Here is a 14365-nt window from a genome sequence, read left to right on the forward strand (position 1 = left end):
AAATCGTATTATCTGATCTGCTCGCTATGATGGTCCCTTGAGTCGACACCCGAATCGTCAAAGGAGATGACAGTACCTCGGAAGCCGTCATCGGATACGCTAGAAGTTATCGTGGTCTTCTGAAATACCTTCTTCACGTATTCGGCACCGGGCGGTACCTGTTTGGAGTCCTTGTATAGAAGGTACAGTGTACGTGTTGAATGACGACGGGCAGCTGGACGGGACTGCTTACTTTGAACAAGCCACAGTCGACACTGACATTCTCTCTGAAAATCCCTCGGTATCCTCCTTCCATATGGAGCAAGTCACGGTCACGCCGTCGCGTCTCCAATCGCGATCAACGCAATACCAGACGGTGCACAAGGTCACTGGCGCAATATATGCATAGATAAACGGATTCCCCGTGCAGGTCGTCAAGCCTCTTCTTGGGCTTCTGAAAGCGCACAATACATACTACCGGTGAGATGACGTTACTATATGGCACTGCTTGTTTTACCCTGCAGAATCTCAAACATGTCACCATAGAACTAGCAGAGCTCGAGTTTCCCACCGACGTTCGCGATATGGTCTGGAACAAGGCAGCTACAAGTCATGTTGCACGCTGAAGGGAGCCGCTGGTCTATGTCACCGACCGTCCAGATACGCCTCAGCCTGCACCTTTCTTTCATCGTAGACTGGTGTTAGTTTTATTGCTCAGCATAGAGTTATCACCAGTCCAGTCAAATCAGGAGAGGCCTCGCTGCATTGGGTACGTGAAACGCGAGTCCCGGCCTTGCCTCTGATCGCCTTCTGTCCACTGGCGAGAACAAGAGGCAGTATGGTGTAATCTAGGTCAACAACGCCGGTATGGTGGTGCAGTCGATCCACTAATTCTATGATTCTCTATCGTTGAGGAAGAGATTGACATGCTTCCGCCTCAAAGTAAAGTCTGCAGGGGGCTACTTCTTGTATATCCCCCCCGTCAAGACGGCGTTTTCAGGCCTCTAAAGTCTAGAAAAGAAAGCGTCGCTACCGAGGCCATGACCAATCTCTTTGCGCGGCGATATACTAGTGATCCAGCGCGACGATGTTACTTTTCCCAACAGGAGAGCCCACTCGTCAGATCTTCTGATGATGATGGCTTGGATGAATGTGATGATGGCTTGGATGAATGTGATGATGGCTTGGATGAATGTGATGATGGCTTGGATGAATGTGATGATGGATGTCTCCCACAACTAGTCTCATCATGCCATATTCATGGACTGAGCAATATAGCTCCTCTTATTGGACTTTTGCCAACGGAATTTCTTAGAAATTCTTTTGCTTTGCCGTGTTTGTGAGGGGGTCAGCTTCAGATCGCCCAAAGCTGCTACCTATCTTCCAGAGCGTATACCTTATTGAATAAGTCATATCACGGAAGTCTCCTAAAGGGCGCGGTGACGCTGAGAAGTAGAGTACCGCATGTCCGTGATCGACTCCAGTATCGACCGAAAAAGATATCTCTGAACGCGGCTACGAAACCATCGTGCTTAATACAAAACTGGACCAAAGAAGGATCGCCCGTTCCGGACTGCCGGGGGAATTCTTCACCCCGATCCAGGCCTGAATTGACTCTTTAAATGCGTACCATTGGATCATAGACAGCTCCCGTGCTCAGCCCTTGCCAACGGACCAAAATTCACTGCGGAGAGGGAGGAGATTATTGCGATACGTCGCACACTGTGCCACTTATGGTGGGCAGAAGCAAGTGACGGCGAGAGGACCCCGTAGCGCCACGAGAGAGAGTCTCTCCAGTATCAAGCCCGGAGAAGTGAGACGCAGAGGTGGACAGCATTCACACGAGCATACTAATGAACCTCTCGACTTGTGATCCGTCAGTGGTCATGGACATATATCTCTCAAAAATAGCTGCAGTACACCAGGAGGCGCATTTAATTGCGAGTCAATCCAATACGACCCATGCCTAATCTTTCACCAAATACAGAGATCTGTCTCTTTCGAAGAGACGTTGCGATGTTCCGACACAAATATCTTTTGAGCGTCAATGAGGAAGTGTATGGACAACGGCCCAGGACGTAGCTGAAGCGTCAGCAATGAAAGTTATTCATGCGAAGCAAGATAATGTATATATATACCAATAGTATCGCAGCTGGTTATCAGGAACTAATAGTTCTCTTTGGGAGGGGATTTGGAAGAAAAGAACTGCCTGGCTGCCTAGACCCAGCGTTGGACTTCTCCTATAGTCTTGGCTCTGACGCAAGTTAAAAGGCTTCGTGAAGCCTGCCTGCCTAAGTGTATACGAGAGGACAGCAGCAGTATCGAGCTCGTATTCGATGGTCGGATCATAGTTAAGATCCAAGCCCAACAGAGTCCAGCCAAGACTTGATGGACGTAACGACGACGACCTTGCATTACACCAGCCTCCATCACAGGACCCTCGATGACTCTCTCATACTCCAGAGGAGATACAAAAAGAGTGCTGCCGAGCGCGTACAGACAGTAGAAGGGGGCCGCCGAGTCTGATTCTCTACCTATCGAGTTCCTGTTTGCCGCAGCTGCGCGTTTAGCATAGGTGACTTTTGGCGAACCTGCAAGGAGGGAAAGGCATGGCCGAAAGAGTTTCGATGGACGATATTACTCTCGCCTCTGGTCGTCACATGTGCTTAACCAGGTCCGGAAAGGACACTTTGATACCAGCGGAGAGTCATATTGATGATTTCATTCAATGCGGAGTACTTACCAGAAGGATAAAGACGCTACTGATTGGCTATATTGAGATCGATACTGTGACAGAGCGCAAGTAGAGAGACGTCTATGTGGCCTTTCCAGGGGGTTTACTCAATGGCCACAACTTCCAGCTGGGAGCTTCTCAAGATCCTCCAGCTTAACGTTGGTAACAAGAACATTGGTTCAAACAGACTCTGTCAAAGTATATGGGACATCTACCATTCCAGACCACGGGAAGGATCATTTACCAAGAGTACAATTCTAGCTCTCCCATTCACAAAAAGAAAAGCCCAATTCTGCCAGGACCTTCTGACCAAACAGTCTAAACACACACTCTCCCTCTACCTTATCCAGTCCAGAGGCAATGTGACTTTCACAAAAAAGAAAGGATGCCCGCCGTATGTCTATCTTGATCAAGCGAAGAAGTGTAGGAAAGCAAAGCTGAATAGGGTTCTCGATACACATCTTGCGAAGCGTATGGTCTTCCTTCGCCATGACCATCCCAGGGCAACATGGGAAACAGCCTTGATGCCGTCGATGAGCGGCCCCATACCGTCCGCCTACTTGAACAGAGAAACATCGCAACCCAGGATCTCCAGCATGGCCTCGGAGAGACGCATACTCATCCTGGGACATTATCACTCCCAGTGCCCCGAGTACATCATCAACAATCTCACTCAGCACCTGATCAACATCACGAAGCATCGGCTAAACACAAACATGACGGAAAATAAAAGTATTTTGAAATTCCACCCCCATCTACTCCGTAAGCAAACCATCTGGGTATTGTCTCGTCACAAACGGGTTGTGACGCAAAGCATCCTAACTATCCCGAATTTCCATCTCGCAAAACAAGAAAACGAGGGGGGAAAAAAGAAAGAAGAAAAGGACAAATTCTTTTTTTGGTCGGAAGCCTGGGGATAACCCTCTCTGTCGGCATCTCCCTCTCTCCGTAGCAATCCCAGATCCCAAATCCTTGTCCAAACCTCCCGTCATTAACACGTCTCTCTGTACTTTGTTCATTTTAGGTTTGTCCTCGCGTCCTGCCCTTTCCTGAGGGGAACATTCCGTCGGTGAATGTGTCATCCACCGCGCTGCCATTTCTGGTCATCCGCCTCCATAAATCACCGCCAGAGATCATTCGACTTCTTCTCATTATTCGCCGTGCTGGGCCTCGGCCACAGATCCTCGTCACTTCCCCTGCTGCCACCGGTGCTCTGGCTCGGGATGGCCATGAACATACCCGCGCCGTTGCCCACCATGACACTCTTCCTCGCCGCCGCCGTGTTCCAGCCTGATCCCGCGATATCGGCTCCAAGACCGTAGGAACTAATTGGCCGGTCGCCGTGAATGCTCATGCTTCCTCGATGGCGAGATCCGCCACCTAGTGCTGCCGTAGGCTGAAGCATCACTGACGACCAGTCCAGAGCATCGTCCGCCTTGCAGTAGATTGTGAGAGGGTGTGAGAGTGGGCCGGTACCGGCAAAAGGATTCGTTGAGCTGAAGCGCTGCGAGGCGCGCACTTGAGAAGCCCCCGCGAAAGGTCGAGGGATCGCCATGCCGGCGCTGCTGGGCGGCGCGAGACCGCCGCGACCACCGCTGCCGGGGCCCAGACCGGACATTGGCCGGTTGGCTCCGGGCGTGTGCGAAGATTTTGGACGAGCGTTGGCGCCGTAGGAGGAAAACGCCGCGGCGGGACGGGGCAGACCCTCGAGCTCGTCTTGGAAGAACTCGTCCAGCACGTAGACTGACCGCAAGTTGGGCATGCCGTTGCCTCTGAGCGATGCGGCCAAATAAGTGTAGTAACTAGCTGTGACACTGGAGTAAGGGCCCGCAGACTTGGAAGCCGTGATTTCGAAACGTAGCGACTCGAGAGAGACCGACGCGAGCCTACGCGTCCGGGGTCCACTCTTGAAAGCGTCGCTTACTGAGGCCTCGATGGCCAGGGTCTGCAGGTTTGTGCCCGCAGACAAGATGTCAGCGAGTGTCGCCGGGTGAACGCCCGTCTTGAGGAGGGACAAGACGAGCAGATGGTTGCGGGTATCAGCCCGGCTCAGGTAGTCCACTAAACCTTGGGCGGTGACGGCTGGAGTATTGCTTAGGACCAGCTCCTCGAGGGGCGGGAACGGAGGCAATTCTTCACTGCGGGCAAAGATATCGTCCGAGAAGGCTTGTGACTCCATGACCTTTAGCGCGCGGAGCTTCCGCAGGTTGGCCAGAGCATGCCGCAGCACGATGGGATCCATGTTGATCTTGATCAGCTCCAGGACCTCGAGATTCTGCCAGATACCGCCGTGCGCTAGCTTGGACAAGCTGTTCTCAGCGCCTGCGCGGTACGTCATCTTGCGGAGGTCTCGGCATCTAGCCTCAACCTCGAGCCTCAACGTGGCGTAGCCATGCTCATCGGCGAAGAGGCCTTCGGGTAGGTCCACGTAGACGATGTTGGGGAGAACGTGGATAATGCGGGCAAGGTCGGCTGTGGCGGCTTCGCGGAGCATATAGGGGACCTTGAAGTATCGGACTCTTGAGCCAAAGCGTGTAGGATCCTCGCGCAAGGTTCTGCAGAGCAGCTTCAGACGGGCGGTGGGGGTATCTTCGGGATCGGCGTTGCGCTTGAAGAAGGTCTTGCGCTTGCGCTGCTCTGACAGGTAGATCTCGCGGGGGCAATAGTGGACGGCGTCGATTCGGATGCTGTGGTACCTAGAACGAAAGATGGTCAGCACGGCTTTTGCTACAAGGGGAAACAAAAGAAGAGAACATACAGCAGGGCATTGGCCGCTTGGTTCCATTTCCAGCAGACGCGCGCGCAGTGGGCGAGGTCTCTTAGGTCGCATAGCATGCATGCGTCAAAGATGGCGCTCGTCTCGCACGTCTCGTAGGTCTCATCTTGGGTGTGGGGGCACACGAATGAGAATATTCGCGGGAGGATTTCCTTTGGCAGGCTCTGGAAAAGGGCGGCGGATGCTCGCGTGGGGATGTGAGCGCCGGGCGGGGAGGCGACGTTGCGGAAGTTCTGCTGGACCTGGGAAGAGTACTTTGACAGCTGGGAGTCTGTGAATTCGTGGGACTTTGACTGCTGGTGACCCTTTTGCTGCTTCTTCTTGTCCTTATCCCTGCGAAAGAACCCCATCTTCTGTAGAGGCCGAACGGCGAGCTGCATGCCAGAAGAACAGAGTCGGGGAGAGGGGGAGGAAGGGAAAAAGGACTTGTCCAAGGTGGTATCAGGGGAATAATATATTAAGGTCGACGGGTCCCGGCGTCGCACTGGCCGATGGGAAGCGGCGTCTGGGTGTGGGTAGGGGGCGGGAGCGTGAGGCTTCTGCAGGTCCAACGCTACGGCGAGCCAAAGTTTGAACGGTGCGAGTGGAGGATTGATTTAGTTAGAATGGCACACGATGGGCGTAGGTAGTAGGTGTTTGTCTGTTGGAGGTGGCCGGCCGCCCTTTGTCAATGTCGCGCTGTCTTGTTCGCTCTCTCGCGCCCAACGACGTATCCGCAAGGTACGAGGGGTCCGGCTATGATTATCTTAATAGAAGTACCTTACGCAGTAGGCAGGAGCATTCGGTAAGGTGGGAGAAGGGCAGCCCTTTCTGCTTTTGGAGAAGTTGCTAACGGTTATGTCTAGGATGGCCTGCCGAGTCAAATCCTCCCAAAGGTCATCCAATGCATTGCGTCCCTTCTCTCGTTAAACTTCAGATGAAATTTCCGCAAACGTGACAGGTTGACAACGGCTGAACTTTTCTTTTATTTTTATCCTCTGCCCTCCCCCCACTTGAACACCGAGTATATGATAAGTGAGAAAGAAACACAGCGAGCAACGCATCCAACGACCGTCTAACAAAGACACATCCTCGTTGCGCAACAAAGAGTTGCGCCCGCGGGAACCGGCGTCCAGGGGATGTCTTTAGTGGCTCCTTGATGCGTGCTAACGACTAAGAGTGCCCTCCTCGTGCGGCGTGCCTTCAGCGTCTTTTCTCCCCACCCACAGGCGCCCTACATGCGCTAGGGACCCCTGAGTCGACAAACCGCTGGTGTGGGGGAGGAGGACCGCGCCGTCTCTGATTGGCTACTGCTGCCGTCAGCTCAGGGGGTCCGCAATCCCCCCCCCCTGATCTCTCTACTGCGTAGCCAACACCGAGCACGCATCGATTCACTGATCATCATCGCAACCCTTGGTGCCCAGCCGATCCTCACGTCTCGAAACGAAACAATTTGGCACCACCGGCACCTATGAAATATCGTACGGATCATACTCGATGCATTGCGCCTCCCGCCAGCCGTGGCTGCCACCCAGTTTTCATCTTTTCATGTCCAATCGATCCTGATGCACCAAACCAAGAAAATGCCTGATAGACAACACACAATGTCCGAGAACCAATCTAATGCTCAAAATATGCTACTCTGCTCGTACATATCCATACTCGACCCCAATGCCAGCCCGTCATCCTCTCAGTCTTATCCTTGTTGCCGTGCTCCCACCCTTTCCTCCTCATTTCCATTACATCCGTCCATATCCCTATATAAAATCGTGAATCGCGACTCGTCGTCCACCAAACACACATACTGCAAAGTCCGTGCAGGAACAACCAGTAGGCATTCGACAGCATTTTGTACATTTCCCATCCACTTTCGTTGCTCGTCTGTCAGGCGTGCTTCGTGACTTCTTGGCAATGCGTTTCATGCTTTAGTTGCCATTACCGTTGAGCTGAACTCCATCGAGAGGGCTAGCCGGTCCCGACGGGCGCTTGGCGCGCAGAGTAAGCGGGAACGGGTATTCATCGGGGTCTTCCTCCTCACTGCGAATTCGGGTTAGCTATGTCGAGTCACATCATCAGCAATCGTCAACTTACGGCAACTTCCAGGCGACATAGTCCTCCGTGTTCAAGCCCTCCCTGCCTTCTTGCAGACTGGCGAAATCGCCAGGCGTCATCATGCCCGTGCGGTCGCGAGGAGATCCAGGGACCGAGAAGGGTCGCGAAATCTTCTGCTCGACGCCGGGGATGAAGTCTTCCTCCTCCTCTCCGTTGAAAGAGCCTGGGTAAGCCCGTCTCAGTGCCAGCTGGCGAGCCTTGACGTACTCCATGCCCATTCTCTTCCAGTCCAGCAAATCGCTCAGGCGCTCCGTACGGTTACGCTGGTTGATGCGTTGACGACGGCTCTTTTGGCAAAAGTCAAACATGTGGTTGGTGAGCTGGTTGACCGAGTCGTCAACGCCCTTGGTCCGGCGGTCCACAATGTAGATACCGTAGTCGCTCGAGTTCTCGATCAACTCCTCCATGTAGCACCCAAAGCCGGACAGGTTGGTCGTGATGCTAGGAACACCCATGACTGTGCATTCGGCCGGGGTGTATCCCCAAGGCTCGTAATACGAAGCAAAGATACCCATGTGCGTGCCGCGCACGAACTCGTCGTAGTCCAGGGGCAGGACAGGGTTGGCCGAGTTCAAGAATTCGGGATGGAAGACAATCTTGACACGGTCTGTGGGGTGGTTGAAGAGCTGGACACGTCTGATCTGGTTCAGCACGGGATCCTCGCTGTCGTTGAGCATGTTGTGGGTAACAATGGGGGGCAGGCCGTGGCGCTTCATCGCGAACAGCCGCCTACGGATGAGAACACGATCTTGCGCGCTGATGAGCTCCTTGTCATCGGGCATAGGGTCACCGTCGTGCCACTTGAGGGAGCGCTCAAAGATGCGACGACCAATGCCCTTTTCAATGACATCGACAGTGTCGCGCAGCGACTTGATGACGGCCTGTCCCTTGAGTGCCTCGACAGTGAGCGAAGTGGTCTGCGCTGGCATGATAACAAAAGCAACGACAGTAATCTTGCTGCCGGCGCTCTTGAGGCGGTGGTTCAGGCGGGCCAGGGACTCGATGAACATATCGACACCTTTGTTTCTGAATTCGTAACGGCCAGCGGTGAAGAAGTACAACGTGTTCTCGGGGTCGAAGTCGTAGTGGCCGTAGAAGTGGCCGCGGACGAAGTCGTGAATCTTTTCCTTGGCTTGTTGATGCAGGTTCTGGAACTCGTGCATGGCGGAGAACTTGGTAACATTGAGACCGTTGGGCAGCACACCGTCGGGTTTCCTCTTGAGCAAGTGCTCGCTCTCGTAGGCGGTGATGTGTGAAACAGTGGTGAAGACATCGCAGGAGTGGGCGGCAGCGCGCTCGATGCAGTATCTGTGGTAGATGCCACGCTTTCCGGCCTCGGCGTCAACATCAAACCATTGGAGGTTGTTGTAAAAGTCAACGGATCCAGCACAGAGGTATCTTCCCAAGAGGGTTGCGTGGGTAGTGAAGATTGTCGTCACGTCGATGCGGCGTCTCTTGGTGAGCGGCAGAGCGACACCGGCGAGCCACTCGTGGAAATGCGCAATGACGGCTCTTTTCTTCTCATGGCACACAAACTGCAGAAAGCATGGTGGTCAGCTTTGTCCCTTGGGGGGAAAGTGCATTGTCCTTACCTCTCCCAAGAACCAGGCGACGACGTATCCAAAAACAACAGCCTCGTTTGTCTCGTCATCGCTGGGCGGCGAAGGGATGCTGGCCACGTTCCACAGGTCGGCCTTCCACTCATCCATGAAGTGGTAAGCTGTCTTTGTGTCGAAGAGCAGGACTCGTGGAGCGCCATCGATAAGCCAGCGGCCGTAGAGGATGCCAATTCCACGGTCTCTCATGGACTGAATCGTAGCAGCAAGCTCGGGATTCGTGGGCTCCAACTCTTCCACCTCGACTGCGGCCTGTTGTTTGGTAAGCAGACTGTAGACGATGCAGCTCGCGGTTCCAGACTTACCGAGTTGTGGTTCAAGGGCCCGATGAGAGTGTAGCGATCGCCATACTCGGCCGTGGTCACGGGAGCTTTGGACTTGAGGACTGAGTAGATACCACCGACTACACAGGATGGGTCAGCCCACTGCGGAGACTACGGTCCAAGGGGGGGTTGAATCATGGGGACTGTACCTCGATGGGCAACTTCGGTTGCGATTTCGAACAGCAGATGGTTCTTCACATCGCGGGCAGGGCGGTCGTTGTTGTCCCGCTGACCTTGGGGGAAGTCGGACATGGTGACTGAAGGGCAATCTGGAAGTGCTGAACCGGGGGAAGAGTCAGTTAGTGGGAGAGACAAACAGCTTCGAAATGAGGGTTGGGCGCGGGAACGAAGGTAGAAAAGGAGCCTGGGAAGTTTGCATCGTGGCCACAAACTCAATGGGAGCTTGGATGACGCAAATATGCAGAAAGCACTCACCCGTAACCAAGGCGACGCGGTGGAAATGTGAAAACGTCGGAACTTGGAGAAGCTCCCGAGATGGCTTGGGTCGGAAGACAAGGCTTTGATTTCCAGACAATGGGAGGTGTGGAAGGTCTTGGGAAAGCTGGACAGGAACGGCGACGGCAGATAAAGAAAAAGTTCAAGAGCTCTTTTGACGTGGAGGAGGAGAGAAGTTGTCTGCGGGGAAGAAAGGTTTTAGCTACGAAGGTCCTTGGGCCTTGGGAAAAGAAGCGAGCGAGAGCGCGTGGGCAAGGCCTGGCCTGATGTGTGGTGGTGTGGTTGCGTGGTTGGACAATGCAGCAGCAGGTCCCCCATCCAGTGGCCAGCCCAGCTTTTTCCTGTTCGCGCTAACGACAGCTGAGGCGATACCTTGATAATGTATTGACAGCCCGCCAACCCCAATGTATCAATCTTTTTTTTTTTCTTCGCGGAAGCTACCTGAAGGTATCTTGGCTGATCTTGACTATGCCTAATGGATACGAACTGGCGTCGACATGTAGAGACTTTTCTGGCCAGAAGCAAGACAGTAGCAGAAGTGGAAAAGCCAAGGGACAGAGGGCAGCACGGCAAGGTACTTCCCTCCACGCCTGACTTCCACCATGGGGATGGGAATGGTTTGTCAACTGGAAACTGGAGAGTGCGGGTGAGGCGAGGTGCGATGGGCGCGCTCAGCGTGGAGGAAGCACTGATAGAGTGGGACAACAATAGCGGATATTACAGGGCCCCTGGACCTGTCCGAAGCTACCACTAGCGGGAATCCACTCTGCAGTTTTGGGCGGGTTTGGTCGCGGAATACCAGGCCGGTACAAGTCCAGACCGCGACCTCGCTCAACAAATTCTTTTCCCATATTGCGCCGGGTGTGCAACTGAGTGTATTTTTTTCGTCTTCTCCAACTGTCATGTCCCCCCCTCTGAACGCTGTTATTCTCTCACTCCAAGTCTTCCTACGGACTCGCCGTCGCTGACTTTCGCCTTGCCTTCCCGAATGCAACTCTTCCTGCATCCTACTGATTCCGATATTCAACGTGCATTATCCCGCTTCCGTTATAGGATAAGCGCCCAACTCCTTGATTGCCCAGAGAAATCGCAGCGGAGGGGCCCTGTTGCATCCACCTTTGCCTCTTGTATCGGAATTGCCATCATGATCCAACATTGAAAAGAGCGCAGCTTGTGCTGGGCAGAAAGTGTCTGCAGATGTACCTCTGGCGTACTTGCATGGGGTTGGCTACGCGTGGAATGGCGGCCTGGGAACGCCAGGCTTCACGCAATTTTGATGGAAGTGGGGACCTCTCGTGAGCTTTCTCCGGCCCAGCTTAGTCAGAATGACGACAAACTTTGCGGGGTTGCCCATCCCCAGACTCTCCCCCATTTGCAACTTTTGGCAGCTCTTGTCCCAGTGACGAAAGATAAAGCGAAAAAAGGAACGCCCATCCCGGGGCCGGCCAATCAGTCCATCAACCTAAAGCTTGCAGACACACGCAAAGATCCTGCTTCGGTTTTGACGCCGACGATGGGAAATCGTTAGCCCAGATTTGCCAAATCTAGCAGAGTACTTACGCAGTAGAGAAGAAAAAACCCCAAGTGGTGTCTCAATTCCTGGCGAAAAAAAGTTTTGACGTTGGATTATTTTGCCACATTTCTACTCTCATTTCTCCCATTGGCCTTCGAGACATCAACATTCAAGACACCGCGGGTAAATGACGGGCGACGCAGCCCAAAACTCCCATCTGGGCCACATCCATCTGGAAATGTATCCGGACGCACCCGCGATGGCGATCCGTTACATCACTTGAAATGTTTGATTCTACCACCTGCCAGACTCCGGTGGTTGACTAGGCGCCGGGCTTTCGCATTCCTGACTACTGGTCAGCTCGACAGGTCATACAAAACGTGGTGCAATAGACTGTCAAGAGTTTGGAGTCGTCTTGACAAAGACAGGGACCTCAGAATATCTCACGGATGGTGGATCTCTCTCCACCTTCATGACTAGAGATCTTGATCATCCAAGTACGCTGTGGCAGAGGCTCTGCTCACCTCCCCCAGAATCAGATCCAGTCTCCCGCATTAGGACGTTCGGTCCGAATTCCCACACACTCCTCGTTGCTTTCCAGCTAGACGCAGTTCGCAGAACGCATCGTCAGATCCTAGTGCACGATCCCATCTACCACTTTTCCAACGGTCGTTCAGAGATCTATCCCACCCACTTAGACTCCACCAAGTATGCATTGCTGCTACGAGGCTGAGATATCTTAAGATCAAAGACGCGGACCACGACGCCTGCATCTCCGACAACTTGATAATTTTCCTGCAAAAGTTTGAGAATGCAGAACAGACAATTAGAAACGTAATAACTTTTGTCATACTCGAACTGATAGAGCCAAAAATCTTTGATTACTCTTGCGACCCCCAATGTTGTTGGTATACTCTGTCTCACCCGTTCGGGACTTGGAAATCGTCCTGTATCTAGGGATGAAGCTGGCAAGTGTTGGTACGACAACGGACCGAAGCTTCAACAACCTTCGTCCCAAACTTGGGTCGAACCATGCTCGCCTTACCGTCTGAGCTGATATAATGGTCGAGACTGTAGCTCAAGAGGGCAGTGTAACTACCAAAGGCATAGTGCAGGATTCCCGACATTCCTCTCTGTTATTGACAACACTGCCAACAAGTCCAACTGCCACAGTCACATAGTCTCTCTGATGGCCCTAGCTCTCGGGGATCTGACCCGGGGCCACATTCCGTGGGCCCCGTTGAGCCGCAGGTGGGAAATGAGAGACGGTTTGGAATTCCGAGGTGAGCCTTGACGCCTAACTAGCATTCGAGCTCCTTTTCCAAGCTGTTCTAGGCCAGATGGCACTCGACAGCCCTTGGCAGGTTATAGAAATGAGGCATAGAAAGAGACGGCTATACGTGGTTCGTTCCTTGGACAAATAATCTCGTTATGAGATAGGTGGTAGCTTAATTAGATTACCCATACGAATCTTCTTTTGCTTGACCCATTTCGAACTCGCCCAAGAACCAATAGGGATACATGCATTCTTGGTGGTATCTCCTACCTACATAGGATGCTAAGAGATGTATTGGCAATGGGAGAACAGCTACAATTGAATTCTTCGACACTGATCAACTATTTTGGGCGGAACGTTGCGACCAAAGAAGAACGAAAGGGATGCCATCGTCGACTAGGAGCTGTAAGGTCAGGCTGCACATAACGAGGTCGGTAGCAGAGGCAGGTATGCACTAAGCGAGTGACACCCGCCCGCCTAATCCGAACGCAGCCATCACGTGACTGCAAGCGCGCTGTCAAGGTTTTCCCGCTCGGCCCACGACAGACATTCCGTCAACCACATGCAACTTGAATCATCACGACTAACCAACCCTAGCCAACCCGCAACGACGCACGAAGGTGCATGTTGGATCACAAAGGACTGCGCGCCATGTCCTGAAATCGCTGCGACGGACTTTTTGACAATGGGAGGACTCTGCACCTACGGGTGCCTGGGAATTACGGGCTGACGGAATGGCGGTGTCTGACGCTTGGTGCAGTCAATATTTGGCCACAGCTCTTGATCGTGGAGGATAAAGCAGGATCTGCCATCATTCAGTCGCGGCTATGGCTATGCTACTGCTGCCATTTTGCCATTTGTGGGACCCTTGCTCCCTTACAGCGACGACGGAGAGGGAGCAACCCTCGCCATACCCCAAGATGCGCTCGATGCGCCCGTCTGACGATATCGATGCTCACTGATCGTTACTACGCCATACCGTGGCCATCATGCCTAATCTCGAATTCAAGGACAAGCATAGGGGCTGATCAAGGAATGGACCCAACGGCGGAACTCATCTTTGCCTAGAGCAGGCCAATAGGTGCGGCATGGGTGTTTCGGTCGTTTGGACGGATGGTTTCGCGAGGCACTGATGCCAAAGACATGCCCAGCCAAAGGGCTCATCACTGAAGAACCCACCGTTACCATGTCGAGAGGCAAGTCCAAGGCTTTTTGCCGAAGTTGCCAAACCAACTCCTCATATGCGACATGTGCGGGTCACGACTGTCCATGCCCCAACGCTGTCGAAGCCTTGATGCTCTTGCCCTCTATCGACATTAAGATCGTGGCAATGTGCTGCCACCGCAGATGCTGCACGCCAGTAGAGGTCGGCATCCAACCCAGCGTCTGGCCCAGTTGCCCGCACGCTTCTGAATGTTGTGCTTCAAGACAGGTTTTGCGGGCCTGAGAGTGAGGAGGAGGAACTGGCGGGTATCGGCGCGTAAATCGTACATAGTGACATTGTTGCCTCGACCTCATGCCTTCTTGCACGGTAACAGGCAGAAGGAGGACAGATAGTTTGCTAGAGGTTTGTGGGATAACACCTCAAACAAAGCCTGGCT

General features: G+C 53.3%; 4 protein-coding genes across 4 annotated transcripts; all 4 read right to left on the reverse strand.

The window, feature by feature from the left end:
* Positions 1 to 8: 8 nt before the first annotated feature.
* On the reverse strand, positions 9 to 2690 carry CLUP02_07820 (uncharacterized protein; the record flags this gene model as incomplete). The annotated part of the gene is made up of 13 exons (XM_049286812.1): positions 9 to 231; positions 260 to 453; positions 521 to 582; positions 633 to 674; positions 753 to 872; positions 1025 to 1217; positions 1424 to 1584; positions 1655 to 1770; positions 1839 to 1890; positions 1958 to 2061; positions 2118 to 2363; positions 2438 to 2570; positions 2651 to 2690. 13 exons carry the CDS (start codon positions 2688 to 2690, stop codon positions 9 to 11), a joined length of 1686 nt encoding a protein of 561 aa, XP_049143955.1.
* Positions 2691 to 3833: 1143 nt separating this feature from the next.
* CLUP02_07821 (F-box domain-containing protein) lies at positions 3834 to 5869 on the reverse strand (the record flags this gene model as incomplete). The annotated part of the gene is made up of 2 exons (XM_049286813.1): positions 3834 to 5409; positions 5472 to 5869. 2 exons carry the CDS (start codon positions 5867 to 5869, stop codon positions 3834 to 3836), a joined length of 1974 nt encoding a protein of 657 aa, XP_049143956.1.
* A 1524-nt stretch (positions 5870 to 7393) lies between these two features.
* Positions 7394 to 9771, reverse strand: CLUP02_07822 (glycogen synthase; the record flags this gene model as incomplete). The annotated part of the gene is made up of 5 exons (XM_049286814.1): positions 7394 to 7505; positions 7560 to 9115; positions 9173 to 9448; positions 9502 to 9599; positions 9669 to 9771. 5 exons carry the CDS (start codon positions 9769 to 9771, stop codon positions 7394 to 7396), a joined length of 2145 nt encoding a protein of 714 aa, XP_049143957.1.
* Positions 9772 to 14080: 4309 nt separating this feature from the next.
* On the reverse strand, positions 14081 to 14257 carry CLUP02_07823 (uncharacterized protein; the record flags this gene model as incomplete). The annotated part of the gene is made up of 1 exon (XM_049286815.1): positions 14081 to 14257. The coding sequence occupies one exon, from the start codon at positions 14255 to 14257 to the stop codon at positions 14081 to 14083; it is 177 nt and encodes a 58-aa protein (XP_049143958.1).
* Between the last annotated feature and the right edge of the window lie 108 nt (positions 14258 to 14365).

This window comes from Colletotrichum lupini, chromosome 4, assembly GCF_023278565.1.
Source record: "Colletotrichum lupini chromosome 4, complete sequence".
In the NCBI taxonomy this organism is placed as follows: Eukaryota; Fungi; Ascomycota; class Sordariomycetes; order Glomerellales; family Glomerellaceae; genus Colletotrichum; species Colletotrichum lupini.